General features: G+C 34.8%; 1 protein-coding gene across 1 annotated transcript in view; it reads right to left on the reverse strand.

Annotated features, from left to right (window-relative positions):
• The window catches only part of LOC107433949 (probable inactive receptor kinase At2g26730), a 46,637-nt gene extending 32,420 nt beyond the window's left edge, over positions 1-14,217 (reverse strand). The window contains exon 1 of the mRNA XM_048463522.2: positions 13,986-14,217. Within this exon, the coding sequence (XP_048319479.1) occupies positions 13,986-14,217 (232 nt within the window). The remainder of the gene's footprint in view (positions 1-13,985) is intronic.
• Between the last annotated feature and the right edge of the window lie 721 nt (positions 14,218-14,938).

Raw genomic sequence — 14,938 nt, forward strand, 5'->3', positions numbered from 1 at the left:
ATTGCTACTCCTTACCACCCACAAACTAGTGGGCAAGTAGAAATTTCAAATAGGGAAATAAAGAGGATTTTGGAGAAGACGGTCAATGCTTCAAGAAAGGATTGGAGCTTAAAGCTAGATGATGCACTTTGGGCATACCGGACCGCCTACAAGACCCCCATTGGTAGTTCTCCGTATAAACTGGTTTTTGGTAAGGAATGTCATCTTCCCGTGGAATTGGAGCATAAAGCATATTGGGCAACCAAGTTTCTCAATTTTGATCAAGAGGCTGTGGGCAAGAATAGGCTATTGCAATTGGATGAACTTGAAGAATTTAGGATGGATGCTTTCGAGAATGCAAAGATTTACAAAGAAAAGACAAAGAGATGGCACGACAAGATGATTAAAAAGAGGAACTTTCATGTTGGACAAAAGGTACTTCTTTATAACTCTAGACTTAAATTGTTTCCAGGTAAATTAAGATCAAGATGGAGTGGACCATATGATATTGTACAAATTTTTCCAAGTGGAGCAATTGAAATCACCAAACCGGGACATGAAAGTTTTAAGGTGAATGGGCAGCGGTTGAAGCCATATTATGAAGGTGGAGTGCTTGAGACTAGCCTCTACTTGGATGATCTTAATTAAGTTAAAGGGAGGAGTCAAGCTAATGACTTTAAACAAGCGCTCTTGGGAGGCAACCCAAGTTTCTTTCTTTACCTTATATTTATATATTTATTTTAGTTGTTTTTAGTGGTTTTCTTGTTTTTAGGTTGTTTCGATGTGTTTTGTTTGAGTTTTTGCAAGGTTTTAAGATGTTTAGGTGTAAAAGAGCAAAAGACGAATGTTGAGAATTTCAAGTCTAAAGTTAGGTTTTTGGAGTATAACCACCTTGAATATGCATTGGAGTACATCAAATTTTTTCACATTACGAGGAACATTCCATGTCTTCAAAGGGGAGTATTCTTTACCTTTTATTTACTTTTGCTTTATTTTATGTTTTTCACAATGAGGACATTGTTCATTTTAAGTTTGGGGGTGAAAAGCATGCTTTGCATCTTTTAAATCTTGTCCATTTAAGTGTTTTTATAAGTTTTCAAAAATGTTAGTTTTAGTTTTTTATTTTCCTTCATTATTAAAAAAAAAAATTGTTTTTGTGGTGTTTTCTTAAGTACTTTAATGAGCCAACTCGGTCAAGGCATTCACCAACTCGGTCAAGGAAATTTCATTTAGGTTCCTTGACTCCTCCAATGAAGATATCTTCGCTTCAAACCTCTCGGGCAAGGAGACCAACACCTTCTCCACAATCCTTTGGTCACTTAATCTTTCACCTAGCACCCTAATTTGATTCACCACATTAAGAAGTCTTGTGATGAACTCCTTAACCGTTTCTTTGTCTTTCATCTTGATAGTCTCAAACTCCCTCCTTAGGTTAAGGATTTGCATTTGCCTTGTCCTTGCACTCCCTTGGAACTCATCTTGAAGTTTGTCCCAAACTTCTTTGGCACTCTCACATGCCATTATCCTTGTGAAAATGGTATCACTAATACAAGAATGAATGGTGGTGAGAGCCTTGAAACCTTTAGCCAATTCCTCCTCATGGTGCTTGATTTGGTTTACCGTTGCCCCTTGTCTCAAAGGCTCGGGTTCTTGGGGATTTATGGTGACCTCCCAAAAACCATAAGCTTTCAAGTAGGCTTGCATCTTGATACTCCAAATGTTGTAGTTCTCCCCATTGAAGATAGGAGGAGAAGGAGTTGAAAAACTTGAAGAAGCCATGTGAATGTTGCTTTCTAGTATGAAGGAATATGAAAATATATTTGTGATTTCAAGTATCTCTTCACTCTCAAGGAACAAACCAGCCCAAAGACCTCACAAATCTCACAAAAAATATGCCTTGCTCTGATACCACTTTGTTGGGGTGAGAAGGTTAGGACCAAGAGCAAGCTAGCTTGAAGTATTAGCAACAAGCAAGCTTTTGGTGATGCTTTTGGGAATGGTTGTGTGTGAGTTGTGTTTTTAGGTTTTGGTTATGGTGTTTTCTGGTTTTTAGGGTTCCTAAAGTGTTCTAAGGTGTTGAAGAAGAGATAAGAAGAAGAGGAACACGTTGGCTTTTGAAAAGAAGGCTTGGATGTGTAGCCATTTCATTCATTTTACAATATAAGCTTGAAATTACAACTAGTTCACACATGCCAAGCATGTGAGCTTACAAAATGAGTAAAGTATTTGAAATTTAAAAAAGTAAAATGGTCAACACCTAACTTTTCATACACAAAAGAGTCAAAAACCAGCTGCAACATGTCTATTCCAAATATAGTAAAAAGTGGCACATGGTTTTGAACTAAGTTCCTATTGTTTAACTAGTTTGGGTAAACAACCAAACTAGCTTCACCTACTTAGTTTCCCTTTGTATTTGCTTATGAAACTTGGTTTGAAGCATCCTTGGTCATCAATAAATATTTTTCCAAGAGCTAGGAAAGTTCTGGAACCGGATCATGGGCCAAACAGCTCCAAAACTGGCCCATACTCTGCATACTGGGCCCATCAGATACAGCAATCTGTTTGGAATAGCAAATGGACTTTCCCATGTCATTTTGACCTGAAATTTGAACCAGAGTCTTCTATATATGTCTGTAGACATCCCTCAAAATTTCAGCCCAAAACGCCATTTGCAACCTGAGATATAAGATAAATAGTGGAGCTATGTTGTTGGAAATTATGAATCCAGCACTATAGGCATTTCAAGCATAACATTCCTACTCTTTTGTGCATAATTTTGCCTATAATTTTGCATACATAACTTAGGCACAAAACATTATCGAAATATACCTTGCATAAATTAAAAACATACAAAAAAATATAAACTCATAAAAGGAAAGGATTTGATACCAAGGTGTGCATGCTAGCCGGTGACATGCACCATCAAGTGGCAAAATTGCCACACTTCAACAAGTGTGATATATTAAAAATATTCTAATTATATTTATATCGAGAGGTGGGGAACCCATTTCCTGGACTTAACCTAAGGTAATCCAAGGCATGTATCTTGATTGTGACCCTGCGCACCATTAAGGACAGTCCTTGGAACTATCAACCCAACAAGCCAAATTGCCATTCCTAAATATAATAATGGTGTTCACTGTTAGGCATAAATTATGTATATCTTATCACCTACTTTAACAGTTAATGCTTGCTATTTCTTAGTAATTTTTTATTAATTTGAATGAAATTCTATTAATTTCATGCTTTTTTCTTATTTTTTGGTAAAAAGACTCAAATGTGTAGAATTTGGCCATAATTTGGATTATTTAAGTTAATTTTTGAAGAGATGCATTCAATGAAGCTCAATGGTTCAAGATTATGGAGACTAATTCTAGACATAATTTTTCTTAGAGTTTGGAGATGCAATTTGAAGATTTGAGGACAAGATCTCTACCATTTATTTTCAAGGTTTTCTATAGTTTTTTTGGAATTTTGTGTACCAATCACTGTTTTTATTATAATTGAAGCTACATATGAATTTAAGGTAATTCTAGTTAGCCAATTTTATGAAGATATTAACATATTTGTTGAAAAAGTGGTAATCTTACCACCTTGTGCAAGCCAAAGTTCATCAAGGTTTGAACCCTCTTTCTTTCTTCACAAGAAATATTTTGTTAAATGTCTTAACACAATATTTATTTCTATGTTTTATGTTCCTTTTAAGTGTCTTTTTAATGCCTAAGTTTTGTTGTATTTAGCTTAGAAATTGTCTCTTTGTTGGGTATTGATTTTATTTTGTAAAATAGCTATGTGCTGGAAACAGTGTTTCCAACAACATAGGTCTATTATTAGGGCTGGCGTTCTTTGGGATTTTAGAACGAGGTTATGATTTTTGGATATGTTGTAATAGACATGTAAAAGAAAATATAGAAAAATGAATGACTCAAAAAGGCCTTGGGAAGCCCAAGATATGCAGATTGCAAGTTGACATAACTGCTGAGATTTCAAGCAGTTATGGCCCATGGCTTTGAGATGAATTCAAGAACTTACCCAATTCTTTTGGACTTGGTATTCTCCAGATTACATCCTTAATATTTCAACATGACACATTCCAAAATTCAAGCAATTTGTATGAATATATCCCAGCCTTCCATCTGGTCAAAGTAGTAGTACAGGATTGGCTGGAGATAGTTTTTTGAAATTCAAAATCTCACAAACCCTTGTCATAATTATCACACACAAGTGAGCCGGTAGTTGAACGGTTATGTATCATAATTTTGAGTGGGAAATGTGTAAATTTTGAATTTTAAAGGCTTCCATTCTGTCCCATACACCTTATATGTATGAGACAAGTTTTGTATCTATATATGCAACAAATGAATGAAAAGAAAAGTGAATTAGTTTGCTGTCTACTTTTGTTTGGTCTACTCTAACATCTTCTCTTCTTCTTCATCTTCTTTTTCTTCCTTCAAAAAAAAAAAAAAAAAAACATTAACAATCCTAAATATCACCATACCAAAAATAAATACAAAAACACCTAAACATCAAACCAAAAACCGGATTAAAGGTTGTGCACAAGACAAACACCTTGTGTACAACACTCTTGGCCAAGTGAACCCAAAACCACACCCAATTCCAACATGGTATCAAAGCTTTGTTTGAACCATTGAGGGACCTTGTGAGCTTTCTTTTTAACTTATTTTCTTGTGAGAGAATCCCCCATTTCATTCCTTTCATTTTTGGTTTGAAGGGGTACAAAAATCTAGCTAGAAAACTCACAAAAAATCTAACCCAAGAGCCAATTTCTTCAAAAATCCGGTTTTGTGTCATGGCTTCTCAAAGTTTTGCACCTCCCACTCTGCCAAAATTTAAGGGCCAAAATTACTCCATTTGGAGCATAAAGATGAAAGCCTACCTACAAGCCTTTGGACTTTGGGATGTGATGGAAGAAGGTTATGAAGTTGAGGATTTATGAGCAAATGCCACACAAGCACAAAGACTTGCACATGGGACTGAGACAACTGAAGGATTCAAAGCCTTGATAGCCCTTCATTCTTTGGTTAGTGACTCCATCTTCACTAGAATCATGTCTTGTACAAGTGCTAGAGAAGTTTGTTTAAAGTTGCAAGAAGAATTTCAAGGAAACACTAGAACAAGACAAATGCAAGTTTTAAACTTAAGAAGAGAGTTTGAAACAATTAGAATGAAAGAAAATGATTTGGTTAAGGACTTCACCGATAGACTACTAAAGGTTGTGAACAAATTAGAGTCCTTGGAGAGCCATTGACCAACCAAAAGGTTGTAGAGAAGGTGTTGGTGAGTTTACCGAAAATTTGAAGCTAAGATTTCTTCCCTTAAGGAATCAAGGAATCTTAGTGAGATTACATTGAGAGAGCTTATCAATGCCTTCCAAGCAACCAAACAAAGAAGTGCCATAAGAAAGGAGGAGTCTCTGGAAAGTGCTTTTATATATAGTCAAAGCAAAAAGAAGAACAAGAACAAGGGAGGAACCGATTATGGAGGTTTGAACAACAAAAACAACAACAATTTCAACAACAACAACAATGCAAGGTAGCAACAAGGAGGACAACAATAAAACCGTGGAGGTTATCCACCATGCCCCCATTGCAACAAGTATGGACATGCACCAAACAAGTGCTTTTGGAGACCGGATACAACTTGTGACAAATGTGGGCAAAGAGGACATGTTGGCAAAGCGTGTAAGCAAGGAAGGCAATAAGCAAATGTGGTAAATGAGGAGGCCAAGACTTTATTTGTGGCTACATGCCTTAAAGCTACAAGTAGTGGGCTTGGTTGGTTGGTAGATAGTGGTTGTTTATACCACATGACTTTTGAAGAAACCAACTTTGTGGAGCTTGACCAATCCTACAAGACAAAGGTGAAGATTTGGAATGGAAGCTTCATGGATGTAGAAGGAAAAGGAGATATCTCATTGCATACCAATAAAAGTACAAAACTTATCCAAAATGTTCTATATGTGCCTTCATTATGTGAAAACTTGTTGAGTGTTGGACAATTGGTTGAAAAGGGATATGTATTGAACTTTGGTTATGATGGTTGTTTGATATCGGATGCTTTTGGAAATAAGGTGTCTAAAGTTGTCTTGAAAGATAAAAGCTATAGGTTGAATTTAGTAGATAGTGAACAAGCTTTGAAAGGCAAAGTTGAGTCCATTTCTTAACTTTCGCATAAAAGGCTTAGTCACTCTAGTTATGGTGCAATGAAGAATACTAATGATTTGGTGAATGATATGCACTTGATTGATGATGTGAAAAATGGGTGTGAAGTTTGTCAACTTGGAAAGTCCACTGGGTTGCCATTTCCTAAATTGGTGCATGGAGAGCTAAGGAGAAGTTAGAACTTGTTCATTTGGATGTGTGTGATCCCATGAGTGTGTCTTTCTTGAGTGGTCATAAATACTTTCTCACCTTTAGAGATGACTATTCTAAGATGTGTTGGATTTATTTTCTCACACATAAGTCACAAGTTCTATAAAAATTTATGAAATTCAAAAAGTTGGTTGAAAATCAAAGTAGGTCTACTTTGAAGTGCTTGACGACCGACAATGGTGGTGAATATACTAGCTTAGCTCTTGAAGATTTTTGCAAAGAAAATGGAATAATTCATCAATTTACCACACCATACATACCACAACAAAATAGTGTGTGTGAGAGGAAGAATAGGACATGATGGAAATGGCTAAGGTGTATGATACATGAAAAGAAAATGTCAAAGAAATTTTGGGCCGAGGCTATCTATACTAGTTTCTACATTCAAAACTGATGCTTCACCAAATCCATTGAAGGCAAGACACCCTATGAGTTGTGGTTTGGAGAGAAACCATCTTTAGAGAATATTAAAGTATTTGGTAGTGTGTGCTTTCTCCATGTTCACTCGCACATGAGAGATAAGCTTGACAAAAAGGCTAATGTTAGGATATAGTGAGGTTACCAAAGATTTTAGGGTTTATAACCTAGAGACCAAAAAGCTTGTGGTAACAAAAGATTTGAAGATTGATGAGAATGCAAAATGGGATTGGAGTACGGAAGAGCTATTGGTGAATGAGGATGATCCACGGTTTGAAGTAGAAAATGAAGAAAGAAATGTTGAAAACAACAATGATGAAGATGACAATGATGAAGACAATGAGAAGAATGATGATTTATTTCAAGAAACCATTGGCGCCGATTTGGAGGTTGGTGATGGTGTTAGAGGGGGAAGATCTTTGTTTGAGATTTATGAAAGGTGTAATGTTACACTTAGTGAGCCTACACGTGTGCAAGAGGCCTTGATGAAGAAAGAGTGGAAGGAAGCAATGGATGTGGAAATGAAGATGATTGAGAAGAATGAGACTTGGTCCTTGGTCACTAAACCAAAAAACAAGAAAGCAATTGGTGTCAAATGGATCTTTAGAAGTAAATACAATCCGGATGGGACCATTTGCATTTACAAGGCAAGGTTGGTGGTCAAGAGTTATGCACAACAAGCCAAAGTTGACTATGGGGAGACGTTTGTACCCGTAGTAAGGATGGAAACCATTAGACTCATCCTTGCTCTTTCAGCCACCAAACAATGGAGTGTGTTTCACTTGGATGTGAAATCAGCATTCTTGAATGGTGTATTGCAAGAAGAAGTCTATGTGAAGCAACCCGAGGGCTATGTGATTGAAGGACACGGAGATCAGGTTGTAAGCTTCATAAAGCCTTATATGGTCTTAAACAAGCACCTAGGGCTTGGTATGGAAGGATAGATGGCTACTTGCTTGGACATGACTTTAGGAGGAGCCAAAATGAACCCACTTTGTATGTGAGGGTTGAAGGAAGCATGATAATGGTTTCTTTGTATGTGGATGACTTAGTGGTCACGGGTGAGGACCCAATGAATGTGGAAAAGCTAAGGCATGAACTTGAGGAGTTTGAGATGTCTAACTTGGGCCTCATGAATTACTTCCTTGGTGTGGAAGTATTGCAATGCCAAAGAGGAATATTTATATCATAAGAAAAGTACATCAAGGATGTTTTGAAGAAATTTAATCTTGAAGAATGCAATCCAATGAGCACTCCAATGATCCAAGGAGAGAAGTACCAAAAGGAGGATGGCACAGCAAAGGTAAATCCTGCACTTTACCGATCATTGATTGCTAGTTTGCTTTATGTGTACACATCTAGGTAAGATATTATGTGTGTTATGTGTGTGCTTTCAAGATACATGCAAGCACCCACCCAAACTCATCTTAAAGGTGCCAAAATAGTTCTTAGGCATCTTAAGGGCACTAGTGATTATGGAGTTTGGTATGAAGCAAAGGATGAGTTAAAGCTTGTTGGCTATTCGGATAGTGATTGGGCGGGCTGCATTGATGATATGAAAAGTACTTCAAGCTACTTATTTTCACTTGAGAGTGGTCTTTTCTCATGCAATGTAAATAAGCAAAGCACAACGGCTCAAAGTACCGTAGAAGCCGAATACATTGCTTGCTTATCTTGTACAAACCAATGTACTTGGTTAAGGAACTTGATGGGAGATCTTGGTCATTCTCAAGAAAGTCCAAACATCATCAAATGTGATAACACTTCAGCAATTTCAATAGCCAAGAACCCAATACAATATGGAAGAACAAAACATATTTCAGTGAAATATCATTCCTTGAGGGAGTATGTGAATTCGGAGGAGAACCTTGCGGATGTGTTCACAAAGCTACTTGGAAAGACTAGATTTGAGGCATTGAGGACTCTTCTTAATGTGTCTAGCAAGATTAGCAAGGAGGAGTGCTGAAAAGGTGGTAATCTTGCCACTTTGTGCAAGCCAAAGTTCATCAAGGTTTGCATCCTCTTTCTTTCTTCATAAGAAATATTTTGTTGAATGTCTTAATGCAATATTTATTTTATGTTTTATGTTCCTTTTAAGTGTCTTTTTAATGCCTAATTTTTGTTGTATTTAGCTTAGGAATTGTCTCTTTGTTGGGTATTGATTTTGTTTTGTAATATAGCTATGTATTGGAAACAGTGTTTCCAGCAACATAGGTCTATTATTGGGGCTGACGTTCTCTAGGATTTTAGAACAAGGTTATTATTTTTGGATATGTTGTAATAAACATGTAAAAGAAAAGATAGAATAGAAAAAACAATGACTTAAAAAGGCTTTAGGAAGCCCAAGACAGGTTGCAAGTTGGCATAACTGCTGGGATTTCCGGTAGTTATAGTCCATGGGTTTGAGATGAATTAGAGGCCTTACCCAATTCTTTTGGACTTGGTCTTCTGTAGATTTTAGCTTTAATATTTTAACATACCACATGCCAAAATTCTAGCAATTCGGATTAAGATATCCCAGTCTTCCATCTTCAAATAGTAGTATAGGATTAAGTGGAGACAGTTTTTTGAAATTTAAAATCTCACAAACCATGTGAGCTGGTGGTTGAATGGTTATGTATCATAATTTTGAATGGAAAATATGTAAATTTTGAATTTTAAAGGTTTCCATTTGGTCCCCCACACACCTCACATGTATGAGACAAATTTTGTATCTATATATGCAACGAATGAATGAAAAGAAAAGTGAATTAGTGTGCTGTCTAGTTTTGTATGGCCTACTCTAAAATTTTCTCTTCTTCTTCATCTTCTTCTTCTTCCTTCAAAACAAAAAAATCCTAACAATCCTAACTATCACCATACCAAAAATAAACACAAAAACACCTAAACATCAAACCAAAAAATTAGATTAAAGGTTGTGCACAAGACTAACACCTTGTGTACAACACTCTTGGCCAAGTGAACCGAAAACCACACCAAACTCCAATAATATCCACTAAATTTCTTTACATTTCGATTAGTCAGTTAGTACCATTTTAATTTCAAAGGCAGCTTTGATGCATAGTTTCTACAAATCGCATTCCATTAGGGAAATATGAGTTCTAATTGCCTGCCAGTATCCTAATCCTTATTAATATATATATGCAAAAATAAGCCATGACAAAAAATCTAACTTTCCAAGTGATTTCAAAGAAAAATAAGAAAATTTGGGTGTCCAAAGGTTGGTCAAAGGCATGCTAATGATAATATTCAAATAAAGAAAGTTTTAATGCAAATAAAGCTCCTAAACCTTAGGAATACATGCGGTAACTTTTGGGTCAAAAAGGTAATTCTCTCATTAAATTGATAATTAAAAGGCCAAAATTAATACTAATTACTTGGAGAAGTTGGCCCAACATTCATTGTCCAATAGATTGAGTTTTGGAAACCTAATTGAAGTAGGACCTATAGAAACCTTAACGCTATATAAAGCCTTACAATTTTTAGAGTTGAGACCATTATATGCACCATTATGCATGCCACATTCCACACAATACACACGACACAATATGCAGCAACACAGCTGCACACAAAGAGATTTTGGCTAGAAAGAAGAGAAGGAAGGGGAAAGAAATCAAGGAGGAAAAGAGGAGTAATTTTTCGGCCTTAGAAAGGGAGTTTTATTGGGGGGACTTCATCAATTCAACTCTATTGTTGACTTTTCTTTATGCTTTTTTATTGCGAACTGTCGTTTTGATTTAATTATGGATGTTTAATTTAATTTTATGATTAACTTAACTCCATAGCTAGGGCTATGATAAGGCCCCAACAGGCCCTAACTACGAAGATTTAATTACTAGTTTTTTTAATCTAGTATTTTTATTCAATAAATTATTACACGCTTTATGCTTCCTTGAATGATTTAAATAGTTAAAGTGCCGGAAGGTGAAAACTATTAGATTTGCAATAATTTACTTAGCTTATATAACGAAGAGAATGGGAGATGAAAATTATGTATTCTATGCCTTGTTTGATGAATACTTTAATTTATAAAATTGAGAATCTAGAAGGTGAAGGTTATATATTCTATGTCTTATTTGCCTGTTTGCTTAGTCGATCTTTATGTATAAATTTAAAAAGGAATTGAAAGGTTACGTTTGGTTTTTGTAAATTGATGAAAGATCAAGAAGTGAAGTTGATAAGTTTGATGATTAAGTATTGTTGAAAAAATACTAGATTAGTAAAATAAGCATGCTAGTAATTAGATTGGATTAGTTAGAGGTGGATTCTAATGCTCTAATGTCTAAAATTATTTGATTACAATCTTGCTTTATTTCCTAGTTGCTACTTGCTTTTTAATTGCTTTCTTAAAACTTGTTTTTAATTTTCTTTTGTACATTGAATGCTTTCTAATTTAATCAATATATCAATAAAATTGAATTAGTCCTTTATTTCCTTGTGTACAATACTTGGTTACTCACATTAACCATTTTATTATTTGATTCACATACTAGTGAGTTGAGAAAACGTCACAACATTCATTGGTGGCAAGGCCATGTGTCACCGGTGCTAGTGTGGCACCAGTGATGACATGGCAATAAGGAAGTGTTATGGTTGCCTGGGTGGTGACATGGTAGTATGGTAGAAATTGAATTTTCTTTAAATATCAAATAATAATATATTTAAAATGTATTTGTTAGTGCAATAATGTATATTTTGTTCTTTAGTGGGAGGAATGTTACGTATAGGGAAGAGTAGCATCTACCGTCAATCTAGGAGCTGTAATTTTAATGAGTGGAATTTTTATTAAAATAATAGAAATATAAATTGCTATTGCTTATCTATATCATCAATGCTTGAAAGTTATAAATTTATTTTTGATATATCAAGGACAAAAGGAAATTTAGAAGCTTTTATCTAACTATATTATATATATATATATATACACCACTTATTTGATTTGAGAAAGACTATTGAAATAAATAAATTAAGAATTTTGATTTAGATATATATATCTAATACGAACCTAGGTCGACTCGTGCTTAAACCCATATTATATTAGCCCAGATCACAATTAAGTTCAAATTTTAATGGCCACCTTAACCTCTAATCAACTTGTGATTAGAAACCTTGGTATATGATGAAGACGCCACAATAGGTGATGGATATTCTATTGATAAGTCAAACTAAAATACTCATTCACTAATGGTATTTTAGGTGTTTAAAGAGAACAAAAGGAGTTCAATCTCACAAATAATTTTCTGTATGAATAATATATTGAATATTATTGATAAATCAAGCCTAATAGGCTAAAAAGTTACAAAATAAAACCCTAATCAACTAGGTAAAATCGGCCACATAGAATAGGAAACCTAATGATGGCGGAAAATCACCTCCTTTCCTAATCTAATTTGGATTAATTACTTCCTTAATTTTGAAATAGAAATTAATTAATTTACAATGAAAATAATAAAATAATAACTTTCCTAAGTTGATTTGTCCAACAAATAAATAAATAGAACCCAAATAAAAGACTAATTTCTTAAAACAAAAAGTTAAAATCAAATTAGGAAACAAATTGACTATCTTTCTAAGTAAGCTAACTTAGACCAACCTCCAGCTTGTTGGGCTCCAAATCAGCTTCTATATACCATGTAGAATGTCAAATATAATTAATAATGATTCCCATACGTTACCCTTTGTTAGAATATGTCAAACTTGCTTGAACAACAAGAACAGTCAAAGTCAACGGCTAAACAACACATTTTCGGCCAAATTGACTTGTTGTCAGTACAAGCCCAGTTTAGATGCTTTTGATTCTACCTTGGTTGGATTCCACATCCTCTTGATGATATTCATTGAATCCATTAAGTGTTGGAACCATTTCTTGCTGCTTGGAGTCCATATTTGCATGAAAATATCTATCCAGGTCCATATCAGCCTTCACCACTTGGATGCTTAAAACAGACATTGTATCTTCAGGTATTGACAAGCCCTTTTGAGAATTAATTAATCCCTGTATAAAGACAACCACTTTGTTCTTAAATATCTTAGCTTGAGCCCTAGTGATCAGCCCGGTTTTTATCCGTATTGGACCAGCACCTCAGCAGGCTGTCAGTTGTACGGGCACGGGTGGATTCTCATCATTCCCCTCCTCTTGAAAAGGATTTGCCCTCAAATCAAAATCATCACCTGTAGCAAAAGGAGATAAGTCAGCAACATTAAATGTAGTACTAACATTATACTCACGCAGTAAGTCAAGTTTGTAAGCATGTTCATTGATCCACTCCAAAACTTAAAAAGGTCTAAGCTTTGACTTTCTTTGTTCTAGAAACCTCTCCTTTCTTAGGTGCAACCCAACCAAATCTCCTGGGTTAAACACTAACATAATAAAAATCTAGAAATACATGCTCATTATGGTAAAAATTATACTTTTTAAAGTTAGCAAATAATCTCTTCTAAATTTTCAAATTTTCACTAAGTAAAGCTCTCAACAATACAAATAAATTCTATGCAACAAAGGAATCTTTAAATAACCATCTTTATAAATCATAACCAGCAATCATTTCTTATTAAAAGTTACTTTATTAACATCACCAAAGCTAAGATAGAAATTTTTATTTTTCTTTTCTTTTCTTTCTTTTTCTTTCCCACTCACGGAGTTACTTTTTCCACTCTCACTCTCAGGTTTTGCTATCTCTTTCTCTCTTTCTTTCCCCTCAAGTTTGAGTTTAGGACACTTACCTAGTTGTTTTTGTTCAACCTTGCCTCCTTGGATTGGGGTTGCTGCCGTGGGTGCCATACTAGTCCTTTCTTTAAGCTTTGCAGCCTCCTTCCGTTGTTATGTTTGGGGTTTATCTTTAAATACTTCCATTGGAGTTAATGGCTCTAGCTTAACCTTTTTCCCTTTAAATTTAAATACAATGGAATTCTCTCTCCCATAATGTATGGCATCCTTATCGAATTGCCATGGTCTACCCAACAAAATATGACCCACATGCATAGGAACAACATCACACAATACAACATCCACATATTTATCAATGCTGAATTTTACTTTCGCTTATTTATTTATTTTCGTCTCACCACTATCATTAACCCATTGTAATCTATATGGTTTTGGATGTTTAATGGTTGTTAAGCCTAATTTATCAACTACCAAATTACTAATTACATTATCACAACTTCCATTATCAATTATCATACTACATACTTTACCATGAATTTCAAGTCGGATATGGAAGATGTTTTCTCTTTGAACTTGATCCTCATCCTGGTATACACTCAACACTCTCCTTGCCACAAAGCCCAATTCGGCATTTGAAACTTTTAAGGTTTCAGCCTCATCTTCAATTTCTTCCTCTTCATGCTCGGTCTCAATTTCAACTTCTTCACCGTCGGTTCCAACTCCCCATTGTCCTTCAATATCATGATTCTTCAGTTTGAGCATTGTGATACGAACCTAGGATGACCTGCACCTAAACCCATATGATATTAACTCGGATCTAATTATGTTCAAGTTCTATGGTCACCTTGACCCCTAACCAACTTGTGATAGAAACCTTGGTATATAATGAAGATGCCACAATAGGTGATGGAAGTTCTATTGATAAGTCAAACTAAAACACTCACTCTCTAATGGTGTTTTAAGTGTTCAAAAGAACAAAGAGAATTCAATCTCACAAATAATTTTCCATATAAAATTCAAGCTTGATTTCTCATTGAAATTAGTCTTTAAATAGGCTTTGAATGAACAAAATAAAACCCTAAAAGGATTAGGAAATTTCGGCCAACATAGAATCCAATTAGGAAATTACCTAATTTCATACCCTTTCCTAATCTAATTTAGATTAATTAATTTACAATTAAAATAATAAAATAATAACTTTCCTAAACTTATTTTTCCAGAAAATAAATAAATAAAAATCAAAAGTAAAGGTAATTTCCTAAAACAAAAAGTAGAAATCAAATTAGACAACTAGAATACTAGCTTTTTGACTAAGTTGACTTTGACCAATCTTTAACCAATTTGAGCTCCAAATCAGCTTCTATATACTTTTTAGGATGGAAAATAAGATTATTATGGAGTCCCACATGTTTCTCTTGCTTGGAGGAAAGAGAAAAAGCCAACTCAGCAAAATACAGTAAAGCCAGCAAGCAATACAGCAATT

The sequence above is a fragment of the Ziziphus jujuba genome, chromosome 6, assembly GCF_031755915.1.
Source record: "Ziziphus jujuba cultivar Dongzao chromosome 6, ASM3175591v1".
Taxonomy (NCBI): Eukaryota; Viridiplantae; Streptophyta; class Magnoliopsida; order Rosales; family Rhamnaceae; genus Ziziphus; species Ziziphus jujuba.